This window comes from Pecten maximus, chromosome 9, assembly GCF_902652985.1.
Source record: "Pecten maximus chromosome 9, xPecMax1.1, whole genome shotgun sequence".
Taxonomy (NCBI): domain Eukaryota; kingdom Metazoa; phylum Mollusca; class Bivalvia; order Pectinida; family Pectinidae; genus Pecten; species Pecten maximus.
Genome location: NC_047023.1, coordinates 39,814,906 through 39,833,018, shown reverse-complemented (window position 1 = coordinate 39,833,018; position 18,113 = coordinate 39,814,906). Strand labels below are relative to the sequence as shown.

At 34.7% G+C, this 18,113-nt stretch overlaps 2 protein-coding genes across 2 annotated transcripts; one reads left to right on the top strand and one right to left on the bottom strand.

Moving 5' to 3' along the window:
• Positions 1-2,614: 2,614 nt before the first annotated feature.
• Positions 2,615-4,057, bottom strand: LOC117335187 (alpha-(1,3)-fucosyltransferase C-like). Its single transcript, XM_033895170.1, has one exon. The coding sequence runs from the start codon at positions 3,934-3,936 to the stop codon at positions 2,713-2,715; it is 1,224 nt and encodes a 407-aa protein (XP_033751061.1). The 5' UTR covers positions 3,937-4,057; the 3' UTR covers positions 2,615-2,712.
• A 2,222-nt stretch (positions 4,058-6,279) lies between these two features.
• On the top strand, positions 6,280-17,878 carry LOC117335186 (deleted in malignant brain tumors 1 protein-like). The gene is made up of 11 exons (XM_033895169.1): positions 6,280-6,547; positions 6,959-7,082; positions 7,636-7,787; positions 8,282-8,450; positions 8,810-9,130; positions 9,424-9,561; positions 9,987-10,160; positions 10,410-10,566; positions 11,260-11,423; positions 15,684-16,028; positions 17,518-17,878. The coding sequence occupies exons 2-11, from the start codon at positions 7,025-7,027 to the stop codon at positions 17,838-17,840; spliced, it is 2,001 nt and encodes a 666-aa protein (XP_033751060.1). The 5' UTR covers positions 6,280-6,547; positions 6,959-7,024; the 3' UTR covers positions 17,841-17,878.
• The last annotated feature ends 235 nt before the right edge of the window (positions 17,879-18,113 follow it).

Here is an 18,113-nt window from a genome sequence, read left to right as displayed (position 1 = left end):
GTTTGAAGATTTTTCGATCAGAAAAATGATGTTATTGGATAGTTATAATGGCGTATAAGAGCACGACCAGTACATTGTGTACTTGGAAGACAGTAGCCCGAGTTTCCTCTGGCCCTGACTCCATGTGTGCCCCAGACATGGTGTCGGGGCCAGATGAAACTTAGGCTAGGAAGACAGTAACCCTGATAAATACAGTGGACTGGGGAATTCTCGCCTTTTTACACCTGGAATCCTACGTCTTTCTATTTATTCTCGGAGTGTATATTTTTAATTTCCAAAGTCTCAAGACCATACCCTTTTATTCTTGTATATAGAAAGTACCCATTGCATGTGTGTACATGTACATGTAGTTACTCAGCAGGGAATAGCTAAAAAAAACCTAAGGAACACATTTTCTTCAGGGACTTGGTTCAGGAGAAACACTAGCTGATTGGCTGAATTGGTTATGTGAGACCTACATGTACACTTTGTATATAATACATATTCATAAAACCGATACAATAGGGAATTTTAGTTATAGTTTACAAAATTTCAGTGAATAACACATTGTAATATATACATATTGTAACGAAACAGGGTTTCTTGGTATGAGGTGTGTATTATCTGACATTTCCTATCCGTATCTCCAATCTCTGTGTCTTGATATTGTCGCTCTGCTTGAAAACCCTGTTTCACGGTGGTAAAGTCTGACCAGGACTGCCGAGCAGAAACATATACATGATATATAACATGTTTCTGCTGTCGTTGTATCAAACCACCTCCAACAACCAAGTGATTATCTCTGATCCAATATCTTGGTACTCGTTACCGGATTTTGACTAAAAGTCAGTACATTATGTATCTCCTCTATCTCAAATCGCTGTATCGGAACTACTGACTATGGAAAAATGACTAATAGTCCAGAAATAAATTGAAATTCTATAATTTTAAATAGCATCATCAAAATAACAATAACAAGGGATATTTACCCATAAGCAATTGTAATAAATAGAGGTTATGATAATGGACAATAATTTACTTTAACTGGAACTGGAATTCACACATACTGAACGACTCCCTCTCCTTCTCCATTACTATAGCAGCTTATTTATCAGAAACTCTGGTGATATTACAGTTTGCCTAATACATCAGATCACTAAACAACCAATCAAAGTAATGGAGATCTCAAATTTGATGACATATCTAGACATACACCAAATTATCAGCTCAGTATACCAATAACGTAATCTATAAAAGAGTCAATGACTCAAATTACAATAGGTGAATATTCAATCGTTAATATCTGATAGTTTAATAATAAGTAGAAATTATATAGAGTATACACTCTTGTAGGTAACAAGCTTCTAGGTTTGTGTACCAGTATAAAGACCACAGAGTATCTCAATGAATATACTATTGATATTATGTAGACCGCGGTGGCCGAGTGGTTAAGGTGTCCCGACACTTTATCACTAGCCCTCCACCTCTGGGTTGCGAGTTCGAAACCCACGTGGGGCAGTTGCCAGGTACTGACCGTAGACCGGTGGTTTTTCAAAGCACTGTCTAAAATACACAGATATCCTATAGAATTAGTATTTACTGCTAAACCTCCATTTGAAAACATTGCAAAAACATGTGTCGAATACTATCTCCACAACACACACAGTATTGAATCAAATTCCATATTACGATTCCTGAAATATATCTCAACCCCTTTCCAGGTCTTTCGACCAATCAGAAGCCTCCGTATGGTTGCTATGGCAACGAATCCCATTCAGTTGATTTTGCAGTCCCCTAATAACCCTACATACCAAATATCATTAAAATTAGACAATATCTCAATTTGGACCAATCAGAGGACAGGAAATGGCGGCCATTTTGTGAAAATATGAAAGTGAGGTAAAAGAGTGACCGGTGTCCCATGATGTACATGTACCTACATTGTACATATATAACAAATTTCATCAAAATCGGAAAATATCTAAATTTAGACCGAGCAGAGGCCTCCATTTCGTTTCCATTCATTATACAATGTACTAGGAATATGATGCTAATTACAAGTTTGCAAGAAAACAACTTCATGTTTATTAAATATTCAGCATATCGTAAAGGTTGTGTCTTTTTGCACAATATTTCAAAAGTTATTCCAATATCCAATTTAATCATGCTATTGTGCGAGGCCCCTTTGTTTGAATATCTGTGGAATTTCAGGATTATATTGGGCGAATAGAATAGTGAATATCGGATTTTTTAGTTTGTATTTTATCTCCGTTAGCCAAAGGCCTATCAAACAGAAGAACATCCAAATAAACACACAGACAATCTTGTGGAGAGACGAACAATTTATAAAAGAGAAAAAGAGAAGTAATGAGCTCTTAAGTTAACATAAGAGCTTTCCTAAATTAAAAAGTTTTCTCATATTCTGTACACTAAGTGTTTGTATTAATTCAAAACCACTATTTTTTTTCATTTTCTGAATTAGTTACATTTAAGAAAAAATGCATCTCGTCTTCATTTTATATAAGACGTCCGGAGTTCGATATCCCCATATCGGGCGTGAAGAAGTATGCGCAGGCATCTGCCAAACAACGTTGTTTATATCTAGATACTTTGGTTGTCTAAATAATCAAGCGGTTCTATCCGGACAAACAAAAGTTGATAAAGAAAGTGAATATGTTGTTTCAAAGTTATCGGTAAAATAGGTTTACTTTGATATAACTAGACCTTTGGAAGTTACTTGAGTAGATCTGTTGGATTTGTACAGATTTTGACATCACGCGATCCGAACAACCACCCATGGATATCCTTATACACCCTCCGATAACGTGTATTTACACCTGGCTTGTGCATTCGCTTACAGAGTTCACAGAACGATTGGAAAATATCAAGGCTCGCTTTATAATGTCTTCTCCATTCAAAATACCGCAAAAATAATGTTTCATTTTTACTAAGGTAATTAAGGAATTGTCCTAATTTGTCAGGACCGAGATAATCAATGGTATCTATAAAAGATCCCGGCGGTAAGTATAACGAGTTTAAACCGCCATTGCCACGTGTAATAGGTATAGTGTCTTGTGTCTTGATATACATGCTCAAAGCCTTTTCCGTGATGTAATCCCGACATAAGGAGTTTTCAAATGACAAATAAAACTTGTATGGCATAAGACACTCATTGTCCTTTCCCTTGGTGCACTTGTTAGCTTTGGAACCACAAGCTCCAAAGATGTCCACGGGCTGTGTGTTTCGGAGTATTCCCACATACTCTCGACGTTTGCTTTGTGTCTTACAATGGGAGACAAACCAAGCTGTAGAAGGCAAGGTTTTCACTGAATTTGAAGCATTTATGGATTGATATGCTGTGGTGAACTTCAAGGTTATGTTCGGTAGTCGCGCTGACGGATGCGGACATTTCTGAAAATCTCCGTGCAAATGTTGAAAATCTGAATCCCTACGATACGTCATCGTCCAGTTAAACAGTCCTTTCCATTTCCTTATATGTTTGTGGTTTGGCGGCGCCTCCTTTCCATAGAGGACCCAGATTTGCCCTCGTCTCTTCGGCACAGGATTTTTACGCAGACCTGGACCAAAAAATATCACCACATCTCTTTCATGGTAATGTTTAGTTCCAGTAGACAATGAACAATTACTAGGACATCCTCTGAACGCGTTAGTAATGTTAAACCATCTAGGAAAGCTATAGAAATGTATATTAACCTGCCGTGGTTTTAGCATACTGCTCTGTAGAATTAGTCCATCTGTTGTATATGATACTCCAGAGGCAGATGCCATCTTTGGAATTTCATCTATAACACCCGTCTCCATCGTAACGTATATGAGAACGGCAGAAGGAATAAAAGTTACCACTAGCGCTGTAGCCATGATACGCCTGAAAATGTATAAACAAGTATGTACATGTTTGATAAAACGTTTTGAAGTCCGAGTATAGATAGGTGACATAAATTATTATCATACGGTCTGAACTAGTAAGTTCGTTTGTTTGTAAATACCTGACGGTTAGATATGTATCTGTATGGTTTACTTAGTATTTCATTTGTAGATGACGGCACTGATGCTACAGTAAAATATGTGCATTATGTTTCATTTTGTTTGTTTGGATTTGTTATGGTCGAGACTATGTTGGTATAGACGGTGATAAGAAAAACGACAGATACAAACGAAATATACTGAAAACTATATTTATCAGAATTTTTATAGAATGAAGTTGGAACAGACGTTGTTAGATGTATGGTAGTAGCATTTGTAAGTGTAAAGGAAATAATTTAGTATTTCCCCATTGTCTTACTATTGCTATCAAGAACATGGTTATTAAATGTAAAATTAAGATCAAAATATACCACTTTCCCAAGGGTCACTAATGATAATCATTCATCAACGTAAAGAGTTTTGATACATGATAACATAAAAGTTAAAAACCCAGCCGTCTTTATTGTCATGCATTATGATCTACACACCATAATATTATCTGCAGTGATATTGACCACGATCAGAGGCTTCTGCCAATTAACTTCCTCTTTTGTCATGTTGACAATGTTCCAGTGTGATGCTGAGTGTCTACACCAGGGAAGTCTCACATCGGAAAAAATAAATAAATAATAATAACAATAAAAAAAAACAAAAAAAAAAGATTGTCCAGGCTTGCTTGGTCGTCTGGCTTAGCTGTTCCGATCTCGGACAGTTATTTGGAAGAATGACATCACTGTGACGCGTCTAACCGGAAAAATACATGCGTAAATATACATGATGCACCAGATTACACAGTGTCGATACGTTACCTTCACAACTACTATATAACTTACTTGTCTTTACACAATCCTAGAGTACCCATGGCGTCCATCTTCCTACATGTATATGGCTGTACATGCATATTTCGTATACACCCAGAATGTTTTTGTGTACATGTTATATAAAGACATTTAAACGTCAAGCTTTTTGCATTGTTGTTTATCATAATGATGTTAGTCTACATACCATACACACTGATACGTGTCGCTTACAAATGTAGTACCTAGATTTTGCAATGTCTAATGTATTTTTGTTTGTTTGTTTTGTCTGTTAATTGCAGAGTGAAGAACTTGAAAATTGACCAGATTGGAAGATTTGGCTATACATAGATACATAGTGTAAAGCAAAAGGCTGACTATATTAAAATATTACTTTAGATACATAGTGTTTAACCAATGGCTGACCAAATTAAAATATTACTTGAGATACATGGTGGTAAGCCATTAACTGACCAAATCAAAATATTGCTTTAGAAATAGATACATGGTAGAAAACAAAAGGCTGACTAAATTGAAATATTAGGTTAGACACAGATACACGCCGACATCCTTTTGGTATACAATAGCCACCATTTGTCTTTGTCTTTGGTTGATTTGCCAAACTTGTGAATCTTGTTGAGGGCGACACAACATTGTCCGCCTAAGAATTCCCTAGAATACTAGTAACATACTATTTGTTTCCCTAGATGTTTTCAAAATAGTTGATCTGATAGATCCCTTTATCTCGTATACATATCACATATTTACATGCAAAGAAACACAGTCCTTAATATTTCATATTTATTCACATTTATGAGAGAGATTTCAATTTAACCGGGGGCTATTCTATTGATTGACGGTTTCAGTATAGCAGTTTGTACACTAACATTAATTCTAATTTAATTACATGTGATGTCAACAGGTTACAATAACTGATCGCCCTCAGGCGGTAGTTGTACGCCGTATTTTGAAATGCAATCCATGTTAGGACAATGATGACACCACGCGAACAAGGTAAGGTACACTGTATATATAAAACAATGGCGACATTTGACCTTTAGGGGAAGATTTAACAACGAACCACGTCCTGGGAGCCCATACCACATATGGACATGTTCAACGTCTATTTATTTATTCATTTTATTTATTTATTTATTTATTATTTATTTATTTATGTATTTAAAATCAGGTGGAAATCGAAACGATACCCACCTCTGGTTTACAATCAAGTTTTTTTTCCCAACGAAATTTTCACTAATCATTTATGTTCGCTGTCCTTTTATTTTTCTAATAGGTGAAATTTGCATAGAAAATGCACTTGATATATAATAAGAGAAAATCCTGTAATTGATTGAACATATGAAAATATGAAATATACCATATAGTGTTCCCCATTTTTCTTACAGCACAATTACTTCCTACGTTTCGTTCAGCAATATATTTACCTTTTGTTGTTCATATATATATATATCTGATATGAAATGATAGAATCTTCTGATTCATTCACTAACAACTGTTAAATAAATCTTGAATGAAACGACTTCGGGTAACGAAATTATAGTTATCAAGATACAATGACTATGTTTTATGCATAAAATAAATGTGCGTACACAGCTAAGACTACATCACTAACAGAGACTGTCCTCGGCTGTGGGCCTATCTGTCGGAGATGTTCGAATCATCAGTGATGAGGAAAAGTGTGTGGTGAAATGATATATACTACGATGGCCACTGTTTGATTGGAAATACAAAGTGTCATCAATTTGATAACTGGACAAGATATACAAGTAAGTAACATTTATTATACATTAAAATCGCAATATGAAATTCTGATATGTATTTGTATCAATGTATGTATCTATGTCAATGAGGGATAAACTGCTATATACCTATCCTGATTGTTAGAGGGTTTTGTCACGTCGGCTGATAACGAGTTAGATTCTTGCTGTTTAAGAAAAGTTTGCATGTCCAATATTAATCATACATATTTTGCACCAACATAATTTTGTTACCATTGCGTTATATTTGAAATAAAATCTGAACATTTACAATTATCTTTGAAATATTATATAACGTTATTTGAACATATGTTGGTAACACCACAAGGGTAAATTACTGCAAATACACGTATTGATAAAATTCAAAGCTTAACATAAGTGATAACCGTATGTCTATTTATTTAATATTATATTTGAAAGCTATATTCCATCGAGCAAAGAACTAACAAACAACAGCTACAAGTGAACAAAGGAAGTCCAGCCATCATGATCAGTATAACAATACAGGCCTTTACACTACTGTCGTTTATATGCAGTTCAACAGGTAAGTTGAGACAGACTAGTTTTTATTTCATAAAGATAAAAAGAATGATTTAATGGGCTATAAATATAGCGAGACGCAAAGAACATAATGCTGATATACATTTTACATGGGGCGGGTTTATAGGTAAAGTGGTTTAACCTGAGCAGTTAAACAAAAGGTGAAGACACGTGAATACTAATTAGTAGGTCACATAATTGATATGTATGTAGTACAATTGCTCTAGTACATGACGTAATTTATTTATACCAAACTGCACCAAATAACCTTTCTACAAATTTTGATACATTGAAAATAAATGAATAATGAAGTTATTTTCAATACCAGGGCAATGGAACGTCCATGAAGTCATTAGTAAATAGTTGATATCGGTAATTGCACATTATGATTGGTATCTTTGGCGTGGTGAGAAAAACCCTTTTTTTCGCTTTCATCAAATTGCTACTACTATTATTTATGCGTGTGGTGAAAATAGTATTAACTTTAAAGAATACAGTAGCTACTTAAGTCGACTGAGTGTAGGTACTATGGCAATGAAATATACATTCATTTACAGCAATGTTCGTGAGACTAGAAGGAGGAGATGCACATGAGGGACGGGTGGAAGTGTCGCAGGATGGTGTCACGTGGGGCACAGTATGCAATGACGGTTGGTCGGACTATAATGCTCACGTAGTCTGCCGTGAGATGGGATACAAGTGGGGAGCGGTAAAACTCCTTTTACATTATATAAACGTGTTCATATGGGTGTAATGTATTTTCTATTAACTTGATGATCCAAAGTGATAGTCAATACGAAAAACTCCCAAAAAATATTTTGCAGTGGAAACAAATAGAAAATTTTAATTTGCAAATACATGCATTTCTGATAGAAAACTATAACTCCATTTCGATCCTGTTTATATGTATATAACTGTAAATAGGAAATCTACATACAAATAAGGGTTTAAAAGGTGTTATCAACCTTTTGTTAACATTTGAATCCGTTTAACAGGTGTTACGATACGTAGAAAAGGGAAGTCTTCTATGCTTCCCCCTTTATGATTCCCCCTATCAGCTCTTTTAATAAGAATTCTATCCACATACAGAACAGAGGAAGACATGTATGTATGATAAGCACCAAACGAAAATCGGCCTTTTTGTATAACTAATTCCATCCACACGAATATAAATGATAACAAAACCATCATTTTCCTTTATAGGCTAGGAGGGCGAGATACCTGTACGGTATCGGTACTGGTTCAATTTTCCTCGATGACGTCAAATGTAATGGACAGGAAACGGCGCTGGATAGATGTCCACATGCGCAGTGGGGTAAACACAATTGTGTTCACACAGAGGACGCGGCAGTCACGTGCCATAACAACATCGGTAAGTTTTTTAATACACAATGTCTAACTTGCGCAACCAAAACCAGAACCATGTATACAATATTCAAATAGCTTCCTTTGAATACCGGTATATGGAATTAAACAATATTGAAATGAGGAAATTAACAAGAAGTTAAATACCATATGTAAGCATTTACACAATAATATGTACGCCATCATTTGGTATGTCATTATGTATGTCCATGGTTCTTTTCCCTTATTTGATATTTGGTGTACGTTTTCCAGTAAACCACTATGATTGCTAAAAAGAAATGAAATTTTTATATTGATATTGGAAATCAACATAACCAAACACGTGTACTTCACTGTTATAATGTGACAAACCTCCCGGTGTTACAGTCCGACTTGACAATGGAGGACCGAATCACGGGATAGTGTATGTGCTGGACGACAACAAGATCTGGGGTGTCCAATGTGGGGATGGCTTCGATCGCAATGCCGCCGTCGTCGTTTGTAGAGAACTCGGGTTCCAGTACGGCCAAGACCTGCCGATAGGAACCTACGGCAAAGTTGATGACGTACACACAAAGTATATACAAGGAGACATTTTGTGCTCGGGTTCAGAGGTCACTATTAGACAGTGCACGTCCTCCAACACGTGCAACCAATACCCATATAACTACGGGGCTGTCGTGTGTTCTAATACTCCCATTACAGGAGGTATGTTGTGGAAATCCTTGAACATTCTATATCATAATCCTCAGAAAATAACTGAACAAAGAGACTTGAAGAATTACTTTCAAAGAATAACAGCTGAATTTAACAGGGAAACCACCTCTCAATGCCTACAGGAAGTAAGGAATTTGTTGGACATTTTCATGGTTTTAAACAACCCCTATACATTATATTTTTGCTATGTGATGTGAACATACTTAAACTAACCTTGATGCCATCAACCATTTAAATCTGCCAAATATCGTACACATGTATATAGTACTAGTATTATTTTCCAGGCAACGAAGTTAGACTTTTAGGCGACCAAAACACTGGTTTGGTTATGACCAACACAGCGGGAATCTGGGGAAATGTGTGCGGCTCCACCTGGGATGATCAAGATGCTAGTGTTGTTTGTAGACAGCTTGGATATGCAGGTAAGAAGTTTTATCACGTAATCGGCATATTTTCCTATGAATTTGCCAGTATAATATTTTGCATATAAACCCTGATACATATTTTGTTCATTGACTGGATTAGTAAAAATTCGATTAGTGTCATAATATGTACAATGGCGGTGTGTTATGAATTGAAAATGGGCCAACACAATGAATGAAACAGTTTGTTTTCATATAAACACGTACTTAAAACATTTCAGATTTAGTGAAAAACAGAAAGATGGCAATGACCAAAATATGTGTACTACAATTATCAGAAAAGATACAAGATCATCAATATCTATTATTCACACATGTATTTTAAGTAGGAATAAGTTATTATTGTCAGTCAGAATTATTTCTTGATGATATGAAACATTTGTAAAAACTCTCTATCACGATTTTTATACAAATGCAAATTCCAGGTGGTGTAGCATACGCGTTTGCGAGTAATTCCAGCATGGGACCATTTGTACTGGGGTCTGTGAACTGTTTGGGAAATGAGAGACAACTCAATGATTGTAATCGTCTGGAACAGGCTTGTATTTACTCCGACAAAAACGTCAAAGTCGCCGGGGTACTCTGTCACCAACGTCAAGGTAATGCATTCTTGGTTTGTCTACCCTGAAAAAGTCACGAGGTTTCTACATTGTATGTTACCAGTATAAAGGTAAAGAGCGTATTGATTTTATTGCCAAACACATTAACGTCAAGATTTTTGTTTTTTTAAGCACACAGAAATGTGGAATTTTCTTTTTAGCAAAGCACTTAAGAGGCGAAAAAGGAATGAACATGTGACTTTTAGACCATGTTTGATTATGCTGCATTATCACATCGCAATGTTATAGCTCCAGTACTCCGACTGATAGAGGAAAGTCCACGCGTCGGCCGACTAGAGATAGAGATGGACGGACTAAGGGGAGGCGTGTGTGACACCGAGTGGGACGTTATAGACGCGAGGGTGGCTTGTCAACAGCTGGGATATGCGGACGGTGACAACATGCGGTGAGTTCTCTACTGTATTTAATACAAGATTCATTGACTTAAAGTTCAGAGTAGAGCATATTTGTCAATCATATTTCCATGTCGTAGGATCTTTGTAGAAGTCAGTTAATGTCAAGTGTGTTTTGATAACAATATGTGTTCCTTTGTGTATTATTTTCTACTTTATTGGATTTTGTGTACCGATAATGTTATATCATTTTATATCTATTGTTTTAATTTTAGCGACTTAAAGATATGATGCAGTTTTGCTCTATCAATTCAATATTGAATGAACTTCATGTTATAGATAATGCATATAAGGTTTTTATAAGTGAAATTATTTGGGACGTAAATAAAGTTAAGGAAACTTGCGGAACAAATACAGAGATACAAAACAAAGCAGATATGAGGTCCTCCTGAATTACTTATTTTACTATATATTAATCCTGGCGCATCACATCACTTTAAGTACCAATATAGATACACTATACTACCGGAATCTACTTTTTATTGATAAAATACAATTTAATATGTTCGTGTGAAATTTACTATAATTGATACATCAGTTATTTTTTCCATACATCACCAGAAACAAAGTTAATATTTATTTCATTACCATACGGGACACAATTTAATCTTTCGATTTGAATTAAATTTCCATAATGTCTATTTTTTATGCTTGACTTATTATTTTGATAAGTATCTCCATTTCAGAGGATTGGAGGCGCCTTACAACACAACGTTTATGACAAACGTACAGTGCGCCAAGGGAGAAAAAAGTATTTTCGAGTGTAAAAATGATGGATGGGCCAACGATGGAAATATTCCCGCTTGTGCCGGTGGAAAAAGCTTTGCTGGAGTAGAATGCTATGAACACGGTATGCAAAAAGACTTTTATGAAAAGAAATGTCTACCAGAAATATTGAACTCAAATTTTAATGGGGATCGTTTGCAATCTCACTTCTTTTCGACATGAATCTATTGATTTTGATAGTATTAATTGGGATATTTTATCAGGCAATTGATCATCAAAAAAGGATCAATATTAAAATGTTTGTATTCAGATAATTATAACAATGCTTCAGTTCAATTACTCCTGAGTAAATCACTCTATAGCTATAGATTACTGGTGGAATTATCATTAGTAAGTCACTCTACAGCTATAGATAACTGATGGAATTGTCATTAGTAAGTCACTCTATAGCTATAGATTACTGGTGGAATTATCATTAGTAAGTCACTCTACAGCTATAGATAACTGATGGAATTGTCATTAGTAAGTCACTCTATAGCTATAGATTACTGATGGAATTATCATTAGTAAGTCACTCTATAGCTATAGATAACTGATGGAATTGTCATTAGTAAATCACTCTACAGCTATAGATAACTGATGGAATCATCATTAGTAAAGAAGTCGCTCTACAGCTATAGATAACTGATGGAATCATCATTAGTAAATCACTCTACAGCTATGGATAATTGATGGAATTGTCATTAGTAAGTCACTCTATAGCTATAGATAACTGATGTAATTTTCATTAATAAATAACTCAATAGCTATAGATTACTGATGGAATTGTCAGTAAATAACTCTATAGCTATAGATAACTGATGTAATTGTCATTAGTAATTCACTCTATAGCTATAGATAACTGATGGAATTATCATTAGTAAGTCACTCTATAGCTATAGATAACTGATGGAATTGTCATTAGTAAACCACTCTATAGCAGTAGCTATAGATACCTGATGGAATAATCATTAGAAAATCAATCTATAGCTATAGATAACTGATGGAATTGTCATTAGTGAGTCACTCTATAGCTATAGATTACTGATGGAACTGTCATTAGTAAATCACTCTAAAGCTATAGATAACTGATGTAATTGTAATTAGTAAATAACTCTATAGCTATGGATTACTGATGGAATTGTCATTAGTAAGTCACTCTACAGCTATAGATTACTGGTGGAATTATCATTAGTAAGTCACTCTACAGCTATAGATAACTGATGGAATTATCATTAGTAAGTCACTCTACAGCTATAGATAACTGATGGAATTGTCATTAGTAAGTCACTCTATAGCTATAGATTACTGATGGAATTATCATTAGTAAGTCACTCTACAGCTATAGATAACTGATGGAATTGTCATTAGTAAGTCACTCTATAGCTATAGATTACTGATGGAATCATCATTAGTAAAGAAGTCGCTCTACAGCTATAGATAACTGATGGAATCATCATTAGTAAATCACTCTACAGCTATGGATAATTGATGGAATTGTCATTAGTAAGTCACTCTATAGCTATAGATAACTGATGTAATTTTCATTAATAAATAACTCAATAGCTATAGATTACTGATGGAATTGTCAGTAAATAACTCTATAGCTATAGATAACTGATGTAATTGTCATTAGTAATTCACTCTATAGCTATAGATAACTGATGGAATTATCATTAGTAAGTCACTCTATAGCTATAGATAACTGATGGAATTGTCATTAGTAAACCACTCTATAGCAGCAGCTATAGATACCTGATGGAATAATCATTAGAAAATCAATCTATAGCTATAGATAACTGATGGAATTGTCATTAGTGAGTCACTCTATAGCTATAGATTACTGATGGAACTGTCATTAGTAAATCACTCTAAAGCTATAGATAACTGATGTAATTGTAATTAGTAAATAACTCTATAGCTATGGATTACTGATGGAATTGTCATTAGTAAGTCACTCTACAGCTATAGATTACTGGTGGAATTATCATTAGTAAGTCACTCTACAGCTATAGATAACTGATGGAATTGTCATTAGTAAGTCACTCTATAGCTATAGATTACTGATGGAATTATCCTTAGTAAGTCACTCTATAGCTATAGATAACTGATGGAATTGTCATTAGTAAATCACTCTACAGCTATAGATAACTGATGGAATCATCATTAGTAAAGAAGTCGCTCTACAGCTATAGATAACTGATGGAATCATCATTAGTAAATCACTCTACAGTTATGGATAATTGATGGAATTGTCATTAGTAAGTCACTCTATAGCTATAGATAACTGATGTAATTTTCATTAATAAATAACTCAATAGCTATAGATTACTGATGGAATTGTCAGTAAATAACTCTATAGCTATAGATAACTGATGTAATTGTCATTAGTAATTCACTCTATAGCTATAGATAACTGATGGAATTATCATTAGTAAGTCACTCTATAGCTATAGATAACTGATGGAATTGTCATTAGTAAACCACTCTATAGCAGCAGCTATAGATACCTGATGGAATAATCATTAGAAAATCAATCTATAGCTATAGATAACTGATGGAATTGTCATTAGTGAGTCACTCTATAGCTATAGATTACTGATGGAACTGTCATTAGTAAATCACTCTAAAGCTATAGATAACTGATGTAATTGTAATTAGTAAATAACTCTATAGCTATGGATTACTGATGGAATTGTCATTAGTAAGTCACTCTATAGCTATAGATAACTGATGGAATTGTCATTAGTAAGTCACTCTATAGCTATAGATTACTGGTGGAATTATCATTAGTAAGTCACTCTATAGCTATAGATTACTGGTGGAATTATCATTAGTAAGTCACTCTATAGCTATAGATAACTGATGGAATTGTCATTAGTAAGTCACTCTATAGCTATAGATTACTGGTGGAATTATCATTAGTAAGTCACTCTATAGCTATAGATAACTGATGGAATTGTCATTAGTAAATCACTCTATAGCTATAGATTACTGATGGAATTGTCATTAGTAAATCACTCTACAGCTATAGATAACTGATGGAATTATCATTAGTAAATAACTCTTCAGCTATAGATAACTGATGGAATTATCATTAGTAAGTCACTCTATATCTATAGATAACTGATGGAATTGTCATTAATATATCACTCTATAGTTATAGATTACTGATGGAACTGTCATTAGTAAATCACTCTATAGCTATAGATTACTGATGGAATTGTCATTAGTAAATCACTCTATAGCTATAGATTACTGATGGAACTGTCATTAGTAAATCACTCTACAGCTATAGATAACTGATGTAATTGTCATTAGTAAATAACTCTATAGCTATAGATAACTGATGTAATTGTCATTAGTAAATAACTCTATAGCTATAGATTACTGATGGAACTGTCATTAGTAAATCACTCTACAGCTATAGATAACTGATGTAATTGTCATTAGTAAATAACTCTATAGCTATAGATAACTGATGGAATTGCCATTAGTAAATAACTCTATAGCTATAGATTACTGATGGAATTGTCATTAGTAAATCACACTACAGCTATAGATACATGTAACTCACCGAATTATCCTTACTCAGTAGTAAATCACATCAATATTTTCATTCATATGTTGCCCCCTTTTAACGTACTTTAGTCAGGATTACTGTTTCGTCATTATAAAGGTATTCTTTTACCACCGTTATGATAACGTCCCAACGTTTGCTTAATGTCCCAATGTTCTACTCTTTGTTTAGATATGCTGCCGTTTAATTTACAAAGGACTATGCTTAGTAATAGAAATATTCATATTCAAAATGGAACTAAGATAAGATGGATATCAAAATGAAACTTAGATAAGATCGATATCAAAATGGAACCTAGATAAAATTTAAAACAAAATGGAACTCAGATACATGTAAGATGGAGAACAAATGGGACTTACATAACATTGATATCGAAATGGAACTTAGATAGGATGGGTTTCAAAGTGGAACTTAGATAAGATTGATAACAATATGGAACTTAGATAAGATGTATATCAAAATGGAACTTTATACAATAAAATTTAATCCACTCAGTGTTTAAAAATAGCGAATACGTCGTGAATAATGAATGATCGAGATAAATAGTTACGAACCTGTATGTACACGATAAAAATTGAAATGATAATGTGCAGCATGGACAATGTTGATAAAGTTTATAGGTGTGTACGATAAAAACAACAAAGACAAGAAAACGAAGGCAAAAACGTCAATACCAACAGTATAACTATGCCAGAAAAACGCAGAGTACAATGTGTAAGCAAGTATATGGTCCGTAATAACACCACGTTGATATTTGACCCTCAGCGTTCCTTGCCTCGACGCAGTCTAGTGATACTGGAACAACTGGAAGTGCATTAGTCTTCCATAAGGAAAGATGGTACCACGTCTGTGACCAGGAATTCGGACCTAAAGACGCCGAGATGGTGTGTAAGGAGCTGGGATTCCCCATTGGTGTTCCACTTATCAGTGAACCACTGACGGTCGACAATAAGTTCAGAATATTCTTCCTACAAATGAATTGTTCAGAAAATGCCACCAGTCTGAGCAATTGCCAATTTACCGAGACATCAAACTGTAGATCGAGTGTAGCTCCATACTTCCCAGCTGCTTACGCATCTGTGCTATGCCTTCAAGCAAACGCCAGACCAGGTAGGTTTGCATGATAAATTTGGGATGTTAGTTTCATAATAATAAAAAAAATGTGTTACAAAGGATTTTACAAAAGACGCACCATGAATGGCATCTTTAGTTGTGAAATTAATAACGCATGGAGTAAGTTTATTATGCCGAATACAGTTGGTTTTGATGACTTCTTAGTGATGCTAGCAATTCATTAAAAAGTCACGCTTAATAACCACGCGGAAAACTATTCCTATATATTGAAAATATCTTTTAATTAAAGCTATAAAAATACACGATCTAGAAATATTTATATCATATGGTTGCTCATTTAGTCTTTGTGGCTGCTGTTCATTATCTTTACCTGCGTATCAAAGCCAGAAAGTAAATTAACACGTCGGTCATCTAATCAATTCGGAAAGAGTGTCATTCATCTGAAAATGAAATATCGATAAAGCGGCATAATTAAATATAAATCACATACATATAACCATCGGAGCGACAACCATTGAGGCATCCCCCCCCCCCCCCCCCCCATAACAAATGCGTCGTCTTACTCGGATAAAGGGACAGCCATAGCTAGGTGGATATATCAATGAAAAAAAATGAAACTGCCACGCATGAACGATTTTACTAGGTAGAACAATTTTCATAAACAACTAACCTATACTTAATCAAACTGATTTTAACGTTCAGATGTACGGTTTTTCGAAACCGCTTTCTCCTGTTTGTAATACGGTATGATAAAGCTATCGAGTTGTACGATAATGTCAATAATCGAATAGCAAGGTCGGGATCGGCTTCTTTGAGAATATGTAAACTCAGTTTCTACCACAATACTGTAGGTGGTAGTTATTCAACTCCCTAGGCACGAAATAATCATTGCAACTGTTGAATAACATTCCGTTTATACGCTACGTGGAATAAACTCTAAATGCGTTTTGATTGGCTGACAAGGTGACCTTTGACCGGGACTATTTTCTAATCACGTGGTTCAATGCAATTTGATTGGCTAACACCTGAAGGCCTCTTTACAATGTCCTGGAAATGGTAACACACAAGAAGTAGTTCGCAGATGTTTTTTTTTTATATTCCTGAACATATCTATAGATTATGTTATCAATGTATTGCTTTGATAGAATAAACCTACTTATTACTTTGTTATGATTTGTAATAAATTGTAATATTTCCATACATTTCAATTTTTTTCAGTTTTGCATATTAATTAGCGGCATTTCAAATTAGGTCATATCCTTACACTACACCTGATATTGTGAAAAAAAGCACACGTTGACACAAAACAGGTCATTTCATCTTCAGAATAGCTCAATCGTGGTAGAAACAGGTCACACAAACGTGTGGTTGTTGTGTATGAAAGCTGGTGTTTTTGTAACTTTTGAAAAATAACTAATTCGAGCGAAAGAAATACCATATACAACAACCACTCGATGTGTATCCTCTATTTATTTATCAATGTACGGACAATAGAATTTAATGTGATATCAATATATCTTTTTAGATGTACAAGTTCATCCCCCGACCACTTTTCCCTCTAGTCCGGTCATGCAGATGTATGGCATAAATGGAACATTGTGTGCTAAGGGCTGGGATTACAGGGATGCTCGTGTGTACTGTCGTCAGTTCGGATACCGAATGGGTTTTGGAATACCAACGTCCACCACACAGGGAGCAAACCTAAACAATCCTGTCGTGTGGATGACAGACGCTGGATGTACAGGTTGGGAAATCGACTTCCGTCAATGTATTCGTGCTTCCGTTCTAGATAAGACAAAGGCCAGTGGCGCATGCGCTGGGGGTATGGCTTCGGTCTATTGTATTTAAAGAGTTATAATGAATAAATTAAAAGTGCAACATTGAAACTCGTCTTTTAATTTATTTATCTTCGAAAAAATCAAAGTTTTAGTCTAGTAAGTGTCAAATATCATAACTTGTGTATTCTTTCTTTCACGGAAGAAATTATTTGAAGAATTTAGCAGGACATAATTCTTCACCTCAGCATGCTAATGATCTAATAGTATGGATGTGCATTATGGTTACTCCAACGCCTTTTAACGATTTTAACATTTCAAGCTTAAAGCTTTTCATCACATCATG